This window comes from Athene noctua, chromosome 1 (genome assembly GCF_965140245.1).
Source record: "Athene noctua chromosome 1, bAthNoc1.hap1.1, whole genome shotgun sequence".
Taxonomy (NCBI): Eukaryota; Metazoa; Chordata; class Aves; order Strigiformes; family Strigidae; genus Athene; species Athene noctua.
The window spans coordinates 98,189,302-98,204,863 of NC_134037.1; the positions used below are offsets into that span (position 1 = coordinate 98,189,302).

The 15,562-nt window shown below is 41.8% G+C and overlaps 1 protein-coding gene across 4 annotated transcripts in view; it reads right to left on the reverse strand.

Moving 5' to 3' along the window:
- The window catches only part of TTC7A (tetratricopeptide repeat domain 7A), a 210,366-nt gene that overhangs the window by 134,258 nt on the left and 60,546 nt on the right, over positions 1-15,562 (reverse strand). For all 4 annotated transcript variants that reach the window (XR_012632911.1, XM_074897068.1, XM_074897066.1 and 1 more), the window contains one exon: positions 4,184-4,301. Coding sequence is in view for 3 of the 4 variants with exons in the window: in XM_074897068.1 (XP_074753169.1) it covers positions 4,184-4,301 (118 nt within the window). In the remaining variant the exon portion in view is untranslated. The remainder of the gene's footprint in view (positions 1-4,183; positions 4,302-15,562) is intronic.

The window sequence follows — 15,562 nt, forward strand, 5'->3', positions numbered from 1 at the left end:
GGGGTGAAGAGAAAGCTCTGGGGAGACCTTATAGCAGGTTTTCAATACTTCAAGGGCACTTATAAGAAAGATGAAGAGCAGTTTTTTTACCAGTGCTTGTAGTGATAGGACAAGGGGTAATGGTTTTAAGCTAAAAGAGAGAAGATTTAGATGAGATAAAAGGAAGAAATTCTTTACTGTGAGGGTGGTGAAACACTGGAACACGTTGCCCAGAGATGTTGTGGATGCTCCCTCCCTGGAATTGTTCAAAGAAGTCATCATCACTGCAACCACTTGTACCACTGAAAAGCTCTCACTTCAGACAAAGGCAAGTTTGCACCAAGGAGACAGAATTAGGTGGCTCTGACTAAACTTCTAGAAGTTGTGCTCCATTCTCCAAGGTTGACAGCACTAATAAATTCTTCAGCCTCTACCCAACTTTACCCACCATGAGCATGGCTGCTGCAGTTCTACCACCTAAAAAGCAGTATGACTTGTTCTTAGATTAAAATAACACACAAAGCAGTCTGACCACAGCAAGGTCGAGAGCACAGGGGAGTTTAAGTTTCTGAAACTTCTGCAATTATCCTTGTAAGACACAGTACTTTTGCAAATGCCACCTTCAGAGCCCAGGATTTATCTTCTACAGCACTCTGAGTTTTTAAAGGAGCTTGAGCCTTACAAAAGGCAACAGGATCTTCAGCAACATTTTGGTACCTAAATACAAAGCTCTAAGGTCACATTTGAAAACAGGGTGAGTCTTGTGTTAGTAAGCAGGTGCAGCACAGTAGGTGTGAATGTGTGGAGTGAAATATTTAATGCTGAAGAACAGCATCAACACTACACAGGGACAGGGGCCTAGTTCTAGTCTTGTCCCATGGACTGAACACCCATTAGCAGCTGCAGCATAATCAGGTCTGTTTATGTGGTACATTAGTTTTATGGGAAAGAATTCTGTTTGTATTGTGCAAAACTGTTCCATTATGTGAATCACAACATAAAAAGTGGGGATGATAGAGATGGACTTCAAAAATACATTTCTGATCCAAACTAAAACACCAATGTGCATGCACCCTTTTGCACACACATATCAATGTGTTTCAAAAAATCGTTTCCTTGTGTTAAGACACATAATACAGCAAGGTGTACAGTTTTAGCACACAGAATTATAATTAAAGATTGCATGTGTTGACTGTTATCTCCAGAAGCAAAAATGATGGGCTTGTCCACTAATAAGCAATGTCTATTTTTTTTTTTTAACATTAACCAGTGCTGTCAGTATACTGATTATTTATAAAATCCACAAGGACTGATAAAAAAAGTTTCCGATTCAGTCTCCAATCCATGGTGATCTCTAAATTAAAACAGAGATATGGCACACACTCTCATCTCTGAAAGAATGAGGGTCTGTTAAATCTACAAATATTTCACAAGATGTGATGTGGTGAAGTTAGGTAAGAGCACTTCTATTTCATGATGCATTCTCAACCTCGTCTTTCCTCTTTAGACTTTGTTAAATTCATCTCACCTCCCCCTGTCTTCAGTGGATGCTTCATCAGACCTAAGGGAGGCAAAGTTGACAATACAGCTTATGTCAAAACTGGAACTACAAGAGGAAAAGAAAGGTCTGCTGTTGACATTGACCCACTGGGAACAGATCCGCAGAAAACTTAGCGTAGCAATAGATGGATATTCTGTACGAACAAGAGATTCGTGTTTCTAAGAGTGAGGCAAAAGTGGCAATGACTTCTTCTGAGGACACGTCTTTCAGCTACTTCAGTGAGACTTATTTCAAGAAACATGTAATTTGACATTAAGAACAAGGAAACTACACATACTACTACCCAGCATAAGTTTCAGGAAGTCTTATTTCATCCAGGAGTAAATCTAATAGTTGTGGGAGCATTTGATAAGAAGTCACTTAACAAGTTCTTTAAATTGTCATTCTCTCTTCTGACTCAAGTTTTTTAGCAAGTACTTTTTGCAGGTCACAAAGAAAATACTTTAATACAAGTCCTCAGTGCCTCTTTCACACAAGAGGAGAAACATTTACTAAAAGGATCTATTAAATAAGAAAGCCTAACCCAAGATGGAAGACATCTTGATATAATGCTGTAAGCTTTATAAGGCAATGGGTCAAATGTCTCTAAAACACTCAGCTACCATCGAAAAATGGTGACTCACTGAAAGTCAGCTCAAGTGGAAAGATATGGAATTATATATATACACAGATATTTGACCATGTGCCTGCATATGTCAATATGAACTGATATAAACACAGTCAGGATAAACAAGATTGACAGTATGAGGCAGGATTACATAGGGTAGTTGTTCTCTTCCTTTCAGCATGTTCTATCCTTACTTCCTTACTGTGATAAACTATTTTTTAACAATGCTAATGAAAAATGTCTTGTTAGTACAAATTTGACATTTTCTAGTAAAATGCTATTCCATATTCACGATCATCATAAGTATGCTTTTGAAGGACCTAATCCATTTTATTAAAACCTGAAAAATGGAAATATACTCGTCACATTTCCCTCAAATAACTATTGACTTAAAAGCTAGAGATACAAAAAGAAGGCAGACAGTCCACTGTTTCACCACATAAATCAGGTCTAATCTGGAAAAAAAATCCAAGGCAGCTGTTGTGAAGACTGTTTCTTTTACATTAAAAAGGACAGTTATTACAACACCTGAACTAATCTCTTGAAAACTCAGAGAAGACTTCTCTTCCAGACAAAAAGTTTCCAACTCACATTTTGCTGCACCAAAGTATTTTTAGAGCCAGAATACAGCACATGCTTCTACAACTCCATTCTTTAGAAACCACCTTCTTTCCATACTGAGGATAACAAATAGATCATAATGGGCTAACACAGAAAACCTTCTATCTCTGAAAATAGTCTCTGGGATCTTGTATAGCTTTAGGGACACTTTAAACAAAATCTAGGCAAAATGCACTAAAAATCTAGGCTGTTAAGCAGAACTCCATGTTTAATGAACTTAAAAAAAAAAAAAAAAAGAGAAAGTTCAGGCTAGAAAGGACATGTATTTCTTGACATGAACTTTCTAGGGGAACCTACTCTGAGGCAGAGAAATGGAGAACTGAAGAGAGCTATAGTGCCCATTAGCCTCCATGTTGGAAAGCAGTTGTCAGAACAGCTGATCAAATATGGCTGGCTGAAAAAAACCCACTTGCACTACTGAAGAGCACAGGCCACTTCCTCATACACATGGCTTGCAGATTTCTGGTGTAACTTGCAAGGCCAGCACACTTCTATGATACCATACCATACCATTATTTTAGCTTTGTTTCAGGCTTTGTTGGAAGAAGTAGATTTGTTTCTGTGAGACCCATCTGACAGAAAAGCCCTTGCTGGCCTGTGGGCAGGACTGCCAAACTGATTAGAAAACACACTAGCTCAGCCATTATTCAAAGAAATTATGCTAGCAGGCCTTCTACCTATGTTACAAGCTGTAGAAGAAACAAAGACTGTTCCCACCTGTGAGCTTGATGAAGGTCAGACCTAAAACTCTCCTAAACACTGGGACTTCAGGCCCTTCTGGCTACCAAGCACCAAATCTGCAGGAGTCCACTGTCCAGTCATTCAAAACCCAAACAAGCAGCATTAAAATAAAATACTTCTTATATTCAGTTGTCTGTATCTAGTCAACATCCACATGTACCAGTGAGGTAGATATTTTTATCTTGTTTACTTCTAAGCAGAGAAAGAAACGACATCACAGAGAGGTTGAATCTCTGTGGGGAATCAGTATCACACCAGGAACTGAAGTCAGGCATTTCTGACTCCAGTTCTTGGATTGTATTTCTTCTTGTGATTTACGAGTGGGTGACAAAAATATGAAAATAGATGGAAAGTTTGACTTTTTGTTGTGTACATAGGTAAAAGAAATGTAATACAAATATTCCAGTAAAACACACCAAGCATTGATGGCTGCAGTCAGATTATCACCTCCTAAGTAATGATTTGCATTTCTATCTTTCCCTAAAAATTTCACTTTTTATTACCACAGAAGACAGCTCTCTGAGCAAGTGAACAGTCCCCATTTGTCTTGCAATCTGATTGTTTTTCATGTCCAGTCAACACTAAGAGTATCTAATAAATTTCCATTGCTTTTGCACTGAAGACTTTGAACAGATGCTCTCCCTACAATACACTTGACAAACAGGATAACTCACCATCAGTAGCCTGAAGACTGTATGTCAGGCCCAGTGCCAGGTAACCCTTTGCTAGGGACTCTCCAGCATCCTCACCCAGGTCTATCACCATTTTAGCGAAGTGTTCTCCTTCTTCCAGCTGAAAAAAAGGTAGGCTGAGACTTGCAGGCATTTCCTCTATACTTGCTTCAATAAGATTATCCCATTAAACTTACCTGTAAGTGATCCGAGAGCCATTCATACAAGGGCTTTCAGTGATCACAGTAAACGCTCATAGGAAGGAAGATGTAGAAGGTCAGATAAGCAGACCTTGGTGCATATGCACAGTTTTGAGACAAGTTTTGGTTTTAAGCATCTACCCCAGATTATTTCAAGATGTTTAAGGTTAATGAAGAACACTATTTTATTTTTGTATTTCCCTTCAGGCATGCTTCAATCATGCAACCTTAAATACAAATGTTGAACCAACTGACAACTTATATACCATCCTAGCAGTACATTGAAAGGTCTAACAAGTTGACCACCCAGTTTTGCTGTACAATGTTTTTAAACGTTAGCAAATTTTACTTCCTTTCAAAATGTTACAAGAGTAAAACTAGAAAGCACTTCACTGCAAGCCAAGTTCAGCTGCTGCTTGCAGTTCTGCTGCCGCAAGAAGGAGGCAGCAAATTCAGGACACAAATTTTGATCTGAAAACTACCTTAGCAGCTCATGCTGCACTAGCCACATTTTGCATCTTGTACAAAGACACAATGTCCTGGAAAATGCATTTTATTACAGATTATAACGGGAAGAGAAAGCAGTCATGACCTCACAGGATCAGACTCCAAAATGGTGAAATACATAAGCCAGTCTCTTCTACTACAATACAGACTGCTCTCCCCCACCTTCCTTTCTAGCTGACCACACAGATCTAAATCTAATGAAAATATAAAACTTTAGTATCTTCAAAATCTGAGTTAATGTTAATTTAAAACAAAAAATAATTTGAATATTTGATTACAGAATAAGAGTGTTCCTCATGTCTAACCTTTAATTTTCATTAACATCAGTCACCCATTATAAGTAGAAAAGACTAAGACTTGTAGACTGTACAGGTATCTGGAAAGGTATAGGTTGGAGAGGTAAAGGCAAAAGCTGCAAGTGTTGCTTTAAAGACCCAGAGCCAACAGAAAGACCTCATTTCTGTACAAGATAGTCTGAAGATTCTGTCAATGATAATCAGTCACCCCTAATCAAGAACATTATCCAAAAAATCCTCCTTTTGGAAACTTTTATTATATGACAACTGATTTTCTGGGATGGGGCTGTTTAATTTTGAGGAAATACATTTTTGTTTGAAAACCAACTGGTTTATATGTAAGTACTGCAGGCATAACTGAAACACACTCTCTTAATACTCAGCTTTGTCAGACTATAGCACCCCCATAGTTCCTTAACATCTAAAAGGAGTCCCCTGTAATGAATCAAAACATACCAGCAGACCAGAAAGGTCTCTACTACCTATGAACAGAACCTATTTGACTTGCTATACTATTCGGTCAATTGGCCTCCTAGTTATATCACCTGAAGACATTCAGGTGACATTAACTAACAGCTCCATAAACAAAGGACCTGGTATTTATTAGATCATATCAAACATAAGAAAAACATTTATGTTAATGTAAGCATGAAAAAAGGCTGGAAAGTGCAAGGGAAGAAGCAGTCTCCACTGCCTGGGTCTTTCCCTCACTTGTACAGCCACTTGAGGCCATACAATTCAAACTAAAAGCAGACCAACAATTTGCAAATTTCTGAAACCTTAGATCAGTCAGCCCAATGACCAATGTATACTTTGCCATCAAACTCTTCCCTGAAAACATTACAGTCTTGCTGATTGCCTAGTCAACTGTGAATCTCGAAATTACTAATTGAAACAGGAATACCCTCCTGGGGCATAACTTGGGGCCACTAACTAAACTGCAAGGACTGTCTTTAATGGCATAATCCAAAGTCTACTGAAAACATTGGAAATAGTTTTATTAACTTCAGTGATGCTCAGATTAGACCCTTTAAACTCTGATCACACAAGGAAGACTAAAATTTGTTCCAGGAGATTTCTTAATCCTGTCAGTAGCCCTGTTGACTTCCCTGACACATACTGAAGCGTGTTGTGGTCCAAAGCCTAGGACAATGGAAGAAGAAAGTGTTCCATGACTTGCCACACAGGAAAAAAACCCAACCAACCAAAAAACTAAAACCAAAAGAAAACCACCACCACCAAAACTCTTCCCAAGAAAAAATAAATAATTTTTTCAGCTCTAAGGAACTTTTTATGTAAGACATGTAGACTCTGCAGCCAGGAAATTAATTATGCACCTATTTTGCCTTAATAAACAGCTATATTCCCACTCAATTTTTTCATTGTTTCTCCTCCCCACACACACTTTTGTCCAAGAAGTCTCCATGAGATGAAGAAAAAAGCTATACAAGGAATTCTAATAACTAGTGAACAAGGGTAGGGGTGGGTAGAGCGTATGAAAAAAGACATTAAATGAAAGGTTTGGAGTTGAAATGGAGACATTTAAAATTGGAGAGATTGTGCTCCATTGTTTCCATAAATGGTCACCTGATGGTGTTTCCAGTCTCTGACTGCTGGCCTATGCTGCATAAATCAGCAGCACACCATTCAGCTTTCTTGCCTGCCAGTTATCCAGGGCCACCTGTGAGTGTCAAATAAATGTATTGTATGAATAATTAAAACCACAACTTTCCAGAATGGCCGAAAGAGCACTTCTAGCACAAACATTCTTGTAAACATTTATTCACACTAAACACTAATGGCACTTTGACCAGCCACAAAGATTCTCATGAACGCCAGCTTTGGTCAGCTGAAGGCTGCTTTGAATATAAGTGGCCTTGCAAACTCCAGCACAGCTGGTTCTGTTTATAAGAGCACAGACTTTTCCTTCTTACACTACTCAGTCACTTCCTCTGCCAGCCCTGCTGTGGCTGCCATCTGCCCCATCTTCCCCTGTTCTCCTACTCTTCACTCATTCTGGGTAAGTGTGAAAAGCCAAACTTTTCACTCATGTCACTCACTGGGAGGTTTCAACTCTCCAGTGCATCAGTCTTGCTGATTGCCTAGTCAACTATGAATCTGGAAACTGCTAACTGAAACAGGAATAACCCCCTTGGGGCATACTTGGGGCTACCAACTAAATTGTAAGGACTACCGCATTGCAGTCTGGATGAAAACTCCCTCTCCATACACCCAAGTGAGGGACCAGTAGTGAGCCTGAGCTGTGATCTGCCACTAAATCTGTGTCCATGGGGTTCTTAAGTATATGAGATGTATCCACTCTGTGCTGCAGAGATGGGAAAGGTAGGGGAGAAGACCTCCAAATGAGGCATCAACACCTTCAGAGTCACACCAGATACAACATACCTAGTTGCAGCTCCTGCATGCTGCCACATGACCTGAAGCAGCAGGAGCTGCTCCCTTTCCCCTCTCCCCATGTGGTGTTGGGTACATGAAGTCTCACCCTGTGGGACTCCCAGAAGTTACGAGCTTGAAGTACACAGTAGTGATCTAAGTGTCAGAAAGCTTTATCAGAAGAATCAAGACATCCATGCCCACTGTTACTGCACAGCCAGGGGCCAGCCTTAATATGAAGGGAACCTAAATGGTTCATGCACTTCAGAGGATGACTGCAATCTTATGGTGACACAACACTGCATTGGAAGGGTGTTGGAGAACGGCTTGCAGAGAGCAAGGCCATGGGTCTCTGCAGAAGCTGATTGCAGCCATCTGAGGTAAACAAAGGAATAAACCCAGGGTACAGTTATGCCAAACAACAGACTGTTATGTTAACAAAGAGAGAAACTGAGGTACACAATGGCCTTGATGGTAAAAACAACCTTGGGAAAGGAGGCAGGCCAGAAGAGGGAAGATGTTGTGACATGTCTGAGATGCCACAAGGGGCTGGGATATTATAATGTAGCTTTTTACATGTATCCAATAGATTTGTGAGTAGTATGCATGATTATTGTAGAGTGCTTATATAAGGTGTGATTTCTGTCAATAAAGTTGAAGCTTGCTCTATCATTCACATTGAATCGGCTGCTTGCTTCCTCCGCCCGCCGCAAGTGGCGCACCGAACAGGGTTACCCGAACCCTGCTTTTCCACCAGACGGAACCCGGGAAGCGGCGGAACGGATTTTACGGAGCTGGAAGGCGATAAGGTCGCTGCTGACGGCAGTAAGACGTGTGCCATCTCCTAAAGCGTCGGGATTCGTAAGTCTGACATCGAGGCAGCTGGTCCGGCTTCAGGAGATTTTGGTGTCCGTGGATGGCTACCCCGTTATTGGCCGAATAGGGGTGAGACCCAGGAAAGGCCAGGCCGAATAGGGGTGAGACCCAGGAAAGGCCAGAGGAATTTAAGGCTGAATAGGGGTGAGACCCAGGAAAAGCCTCCCTGGTGTTTGGCTACTTGATCGGACTTTAAGGAAGGTCGTCAGCTGCGCCAGGGGTGTGGAATTTGTGGAATTTGTGGAGTTGCTGCCCGGGCAGCCACATGGAACGAGAGGTAGCCATTCAACTTTTACAGCGCTTTTTAGAAAAGCGGGGAGTAGGTCCGTTAAAAAAGACTTAGCCGCGCTGATTGGTCTGGGCAAGGCTAAGGGACACTTTAAAGAGCCAAATTTATTGTTTGAAGAAGCAGAATGGTGAGATAATCTTTTAGACCCTGATGCTGTAAATCCTGAAAAAGAATCTGGACTGTCTGGTCTGTATCCTCCTTTAATTGGGGATGATCCATAGATAAAACTGAGGCGAAAAAATCGTAAAAGTGAGGCGAAATAACTTTGGTGCAAGGGAATATGGACACGGCAAGAAGAATTCTTACTCCTGTAAGCTATGAGCCGAGTCATCAGCCACGTTGGGAAGAACGGCATTTTTCTGTTATTAAAGATGTAAGCATTAATAAGAACGGGCTGCAAAACTCAGACTACAACAGCTGTACTGGAGGCGATGGCTCAGGGATATCGATTGCCCCCCTAGAAATTGGCTAACACTTTTAAGAAGAAAAACCGGCATTCACGCCGGGACAGTATTCTATCTGAAACAACGAGCGTGTGGATCTCCGTGCTCAGCGTTCGGAGCTGGCGGCGGCGGCCCGGGGCCTCCCCGACCCCCCCGCGGAGCGGCCGCCTGCGGCTGAGCCCGGCACTGCGCTCTCGGCACCCCCCCCCCCCCCCCCCGCCAAAAGCGGCAGGGTTATGCAGCACAGGCTTTAGATGTTCTTAATGGAATCTTCGTATTTGTAATATTTGTCATTTTATGTTGTGAGTGATGAGTGTCAGGAGCTCCTTTTTGTGTGTGTGTGAGTGTGTGTGTGTGTGTGTGAGACGCGGCCCACTGCAGCTGCGGAGTTCTCCGGACAGGGAAGCGGCCGGCCAGGAACTGCAGGGTCCTGGTGCCCGCCCGCTGGGGCATCGGCGCTGCGGTTTGTTTGGGCTCAGTGCTCTAACTGTTACAAGGTAAAATACCTCTAGCAGGAGGCAGTAATTCTGTGTTGATTGTTGTTTTGAATTTAGGTGCATACTCTGCGGGGAGAGTGCACCTTTGTACCATCTGCCTAACGAAAATATTGTTAAAAAGTCATCTGCAACCTTACACGGGTTGTTTGTTTTACCAGGGGTTGTAGATGCTGATTATGAAGAGAAAAATCAAAATTATGGTCTGTACCCCTGTGTTCAGTATCAAAAAAAAAAAAAAAAAAAAAAAAAAAAAAAAAAGTAAAAAATTGTTCAGCTTGTTAAAGACGCTGCAATTACTCAGGATTTGGATCAACAGGTACCCCTAGAGCGCACCAGACCTTGAAAGTGCTTTTGCAAAAACAAAAGGGGGGAGAGATCTTGGCTCCAGATCAACCATTTGCTCTGCTGTAAAACGCATGCATTTCTTCCACCAGAATGTCAGAGCAACACAAAAACAGTTTTCTTTATCAAGGTATCAAGCTAAAAACATCACTGCAACTTGCCCTGAATACCAGACAGACTCCATCTCTTCAAACCTTTTTAAATATCTCCCCTGTGTTACAGGTGTCACCAATATTGTGTCATTTTTCATCACAGATACCAGATCAACAAGAAGTCCAAAGCAAAGCTCAAGTGTTAACAAAAACCTAGAAAGGGGTAACTGGGAAGGACCATTTTCTTTAATAACCTGGGGAAGAGGTTATGCTTGTGTCTCCACAGGTCTCAGTCTCCAATGGTCACCAGCAAGGTGTGTGCAACCACAGCTGAGGGTGAGAGGCAGCCAGCACTCAGGATCCAGCTGTGGGTGCTGTGGGTGCCCCTGTGCTGACAGTTTGCGGTCTCTTCGACTGATCTTTTAAGCAGAATGTCTGAGCAATGTTTGCTACTGCAACAGAACAAACTACACTACAGTTGCCAATTCTTTTAAGAGAAAATGCTAACAGTAATTGTAACTCCTTAATGAAATATATAGGCTTACTAGTCACTTGTGCAAAATGTAGTTTAGATAAAATATAGTTATTAATAAGGATAAGATGCTGTAAGAATATATGTATTCCATTTTCTTTGTTTAGTAATATTAAGAATTAAGAGCTCAAGTATTTAACCTTATTTAGAAACTCCCTTGGTTTTCCCCCTGGAGTACTGGCCAGGCTCCAGGTGGAACCCAACAGGAGGATGAAATCAGATGTTTCCGCTCAAAGGAAGTTGCCAGTTATTTTGGCCTGTTACTTTGAAGGCTGGACCTGCTTGCAGCGACTTTGGATGTCTCACCTACGGATGGACGCATCACGTAGGGTTTCCAGTTTGTGAGGAAGGGCACTCTAAATTCTCGCTGCATCCAGGGTTCCCCAGCAATTGCGGATCTGAATGTTAGTACCGTATTTTCCTTACTGTTTATTTTTGTACTATTTAGTCATATCCCTTAAATATGGATAGTGAAATTAGTCTACTCTTTTTAATTAGAACTATTCTAAGTATGCTGTGTTTTGAAGTTTGTCTAACTCTTAATTGATACAGCTCTCAAACAAGTCTTGCAGGTGCCACAGCAAAACAAAGAAAAGGGAGGGCTGGAAGGCATCGGCCTCACACAACTTCTGACAAACAGCTAAGCTTTGATGAAGAACAGGCCTCGTAAGATAGATAAGAAACTGCAGAGTTGTGCCAAGGTGGCAGGGAAAGATCAATCAGGACAGTAGGCATTTTGCCTGGGCTTAGCAATTGCTGCCGACCCATCTCAGACCTGTTTGGTATGCCATTTGTACTGGTCATTATGGTTGGTATAATCAGACAGTCTGGCTGAGATGGCAAGATGTGACTCATTCAGAAGTACCGGTGAACAGCACTAGGTTTTGTAGTGATGTTTATACAATAAATTTACATCTTGAAGAAGGAAGAAAGTTTAATAATGATTTGACTAAAAGGTTACCAATTACTAGATGGTTAAAAAATTCTTTTGTTTTTACATGGAATAACAGTTTAAATTTTCATTGTAATCCTTTTAATGATATTAACCTGTGTGTGGAAGTGTTTTATAAGAACGATGGACTGAACAATAAAAGGGGGTCTGGATCACTCAAAAACAAAAAGGGGGATTTGTGGAATGCCTGGGAAACAGCGGACATGTTATGAGTGATCCAGACTGAGTGGCATCACTGTAATCAGGCTGTAGCTGTTGGGAAGAACACCGGCAAGGCCAAGAGGATGAGAAACTGCGTGAGTAGCAAAGAAATAAGGATGCTGGACTGTGGGAAATAAAATGTTTGCCTAACAGAAGAACTACGTGTGAACACCATAACGGGACCAACCACAGAGGGCGTGAAGGCTTGTGGACAGTGGTATAGAACCAATCCTAGTTTGTTTGCTTTCATGTGATTGCTCTTCGATAGTATGTGGGATGCTTTGTACTTGATAAGGTACCTTCGACAGTTTAAGGTGTGCTGTATTACAGAGTCGAGCTGCCATACACTTTATTTTACCTGCCCAGGGGCATGGATGTAAAGATTTTGATGGGATGTGTTGTTTTAATCTATCCGACCACAGTCAATTAATGCAAAACCAATTACAATGGATGAAGCAACGTTTACAAAAAACACAAGTGGTTGTCAATCCTTGAGACAAATGGTTACAATCTGTTTTTGGTCTGTCCCTATGGCTACAAGGTCTGTTACAAGAAGGATTGCGGTGATTAGGAATAGTACTATTGATTGTGGTAATTATTAAAATAGCATATAGTTGTATAATGACAAATATTAGTAAATTTATGCTTGTGCAGCCTGCACAAAAAGAAAAAGGGGGAATTGTTGGAGAACGGCTTGCAGAGAGCAAGGCCATGGGTCTCTGCAGAAGCTGATTGCAGCCATCTGAGGTAAACAAAGGAATAAACCCAGGGTACAGTTATGCCAAACAACAGACTGTTATGTTAACAAAGAGAGAAACTGAGGTACACAATGGCCTTGATGGTAAAAACAACCTTGGGAAAGGAGGCAGGCCAGAAGAGGGAAGATGTTGTGACATGTCTGAGATGCCACAAGGGGCTGGGATATTATAATGTAGCTTTTTACATGTATCCAATAGATTTGTGAGTAGTATGCATGATTATTGTAGAGTGCTTATATAAGGTGTGATTTCTGTCAATAAAGTTGAAGCTTGCTCTATCATTCACATTGAATCGGCTGCTTGCTTCCTCCGCCCGCCGCAGAAGGGCAAGGAACATGGTTCAAAACTTCTTGTGGCAACTTATAGGCCATTGTTAGTAATGTCACAGGATGCCACAGGATGTCCTCCCCCACAGCAGGCACTGCACAGTGTCACTTTGTGATTAGGAAATGCACAGCATACTGCTGTTACCTGGTCACTAGCAGCACGGACAGCAGCTCCAAACATCATGGTAAAGATATTTCTTTGGGCATCAAGAGTGCCCGTAACAACTCAAATTTAGTTTCCCTAGAATCACTATTTATTATTGTCTCACAAGCAAGCAAAAAACAAAGTCTCAAAGCCACACAAATATACCTCCAATTTGGCCCTTACTGTCCTTCCATTCTTCAGCATGCCTTGCACTGAACAGCTGGTGGAGAGAAGGGCAGTACCACAGGTTACAGGGAGAGGTTCCCTGCCTCCAAGACCCGCACAGAAGAAAGCTCAGAGAGCAAGTGTGGGGGAAAAACAACCTAAAAGGAACTTTTCATATTTTGAACTCAAGCTGTATAAACAGTCAGGCAGCACCTGGAAGCACTAGCTAAGCAACCAACCTCTCCACCATCAAAACCAAGCACACACCTGGCACCTGTTAAGAGACAGACTGCCAAATTGTGAGCTAACACTGATAAGACTGTAATACTGTAGGGTGGTTATGCTGGGGTTTTTTTTCCCCTTTCCACCCTCTCCATCATCTTTGATGGAAAAGGAACAGTTGTCAGCTGTGTAACCCTGAGGGATATTTTCCCTGAAACAGAGTGGCTGTTCCAGCCACCCTTGTTATTTGACCGCAGGCTTTGGTGTGTGCTCGAGCCAAGCCTGGGGGCATACTGACAAGGGAGTGGGGAACAGCAGGTGCTGTCCCCTGGCCTATCGCCACCCAGCTGATTTCCAACTGCCGCCCAGCTTGTTTTTAGAAAAGCTCAAGTCCTACCCCACTCAATCAACACCCTCCAGGACCATAAGTGGGAGCTGCAGTTCTCACCAGCATGGGTTTAGAACAATTGAGGACAAGCAAATTGATGATGTACAGCAGCATGGAAATGGCATCATACTGCGCCAAAAGAGAAGAGTGCACAAGGGAGGAGGCAGGAAACACATCAAGTCACACTGGACAGCACAGCAGACAAGGTTAGTGAAGCAGGAGAGTTTGGACACCAGTGAGACTGAGTGACATGCAAGCACATAAGAGACCCAAATCCTACAGAAAGGGTATCCAAACAAAATTACATTATATTAACTAGTTGGATTGACCTTTTCTTAACCTTTTCAGTATATTGGGTTGTATAATGAAAATATAGAAATATAGAGACTAATTCAAAGATGAGAAAAAATTAAATACTGCGGAAAAGAATGAGAAGAGGAAAAATGCATAGGAAGAAAGCGGCCAATAAGGCCCAGTATAATGGAAAGGTTTTGTGCCACAGCTGCTTACAGCATACAAAGCCAATCATGTTACGTATGTTAGGAAAGAAAATTTCTGTGCTTTCTGTTGTTGGTCTAGTCAGGATTTTCTCCATGCATCACCAGTGCTAAGCCCACCGATTTACTCTGCATGTAAGCTTAGCCCCCAAGCACTTCTGAATTCTGTGCCTTTCCTCCACTGTAGCAAGAGTGGTTTGTTCACGGGGGAGATGTATAGAGGCAAAATTCTTGGTCATTTCTGATGTCTAAAACTCTTGGAATTGCCCCAATAACAGAAGCTACAATGTAAACAAGAATGTTTTTTAAAAGATGGAAGAAATCTCTAGCGGCTCCTTACCATTCACTGTTTTCTCAGTAGCCTCTTGCCCTAGCGATGTGAGTCCTCTAGAGTGTCCACTCAGCAGGCAGAATAACTCAAATAATGGGACTAGATTTGATTTTTCAATATTATTCATACAGTATGCAGTAAGACCTAAGCATTTCCATGCGACTCCAGGGCTTCTGGGTGACTGGGTACAAGCACATGCACAGCATTTATTATCTATAGTGACAGGGTCAACAACGGACAGGAGAGAGAAGCACTCTCGGATTAAGTGGTCTGTGAAAGTAATGAATGATAAGCTGTTACCTCAGAAGCATGCAGCTCTAAATCTACAGCCAACCTTCCCCCCTCCCACGATGTATTGACCTCACGGTACATCTTACTTTTTATGACTCCATGCATGGTCTGGCCTGGCCCGACCCCACTGTCTTCTCCCCTTCCCTGACTGATGGCATGATCTCTGCCTTCCCAGCGAAGTGCTGGAGCAGAGCACTTCACTGTGCACACTAGGATCGGTGAGTTAAAAGAAATGAGGGAAACATCTGAGAGGCACAACGTCATCTTGTGCTGCAGCTTTTCCCATGGGGTGAAGTCCCTCCAAAAGCTCACGGTAGCTGATAATACTGGTATCATTTGGTGCTACACAAATTTAGCACAACACTATTTCTACTGTATTAACTATGGGGTAATAAAATAGTAAGAACATGCCTCATGTCTTCCTACTCTGTCAGACCAGAGTCCTAGAAAATTCAAGCCTATCCTTGTCTCTATATGTATTTACAAAGTCTTCAATATGCCTCCATTGAAATCAATGGAGTAAAAGGCACAAGAAAGCATAATAGTAACCCTAAATGCCTTTAACTAAAGCTCCTACAAATGGAGAAATTCAGTATTTAACCCTTGCCTGTAGGCAGAAGTTCTGGTTTTAGTATTTT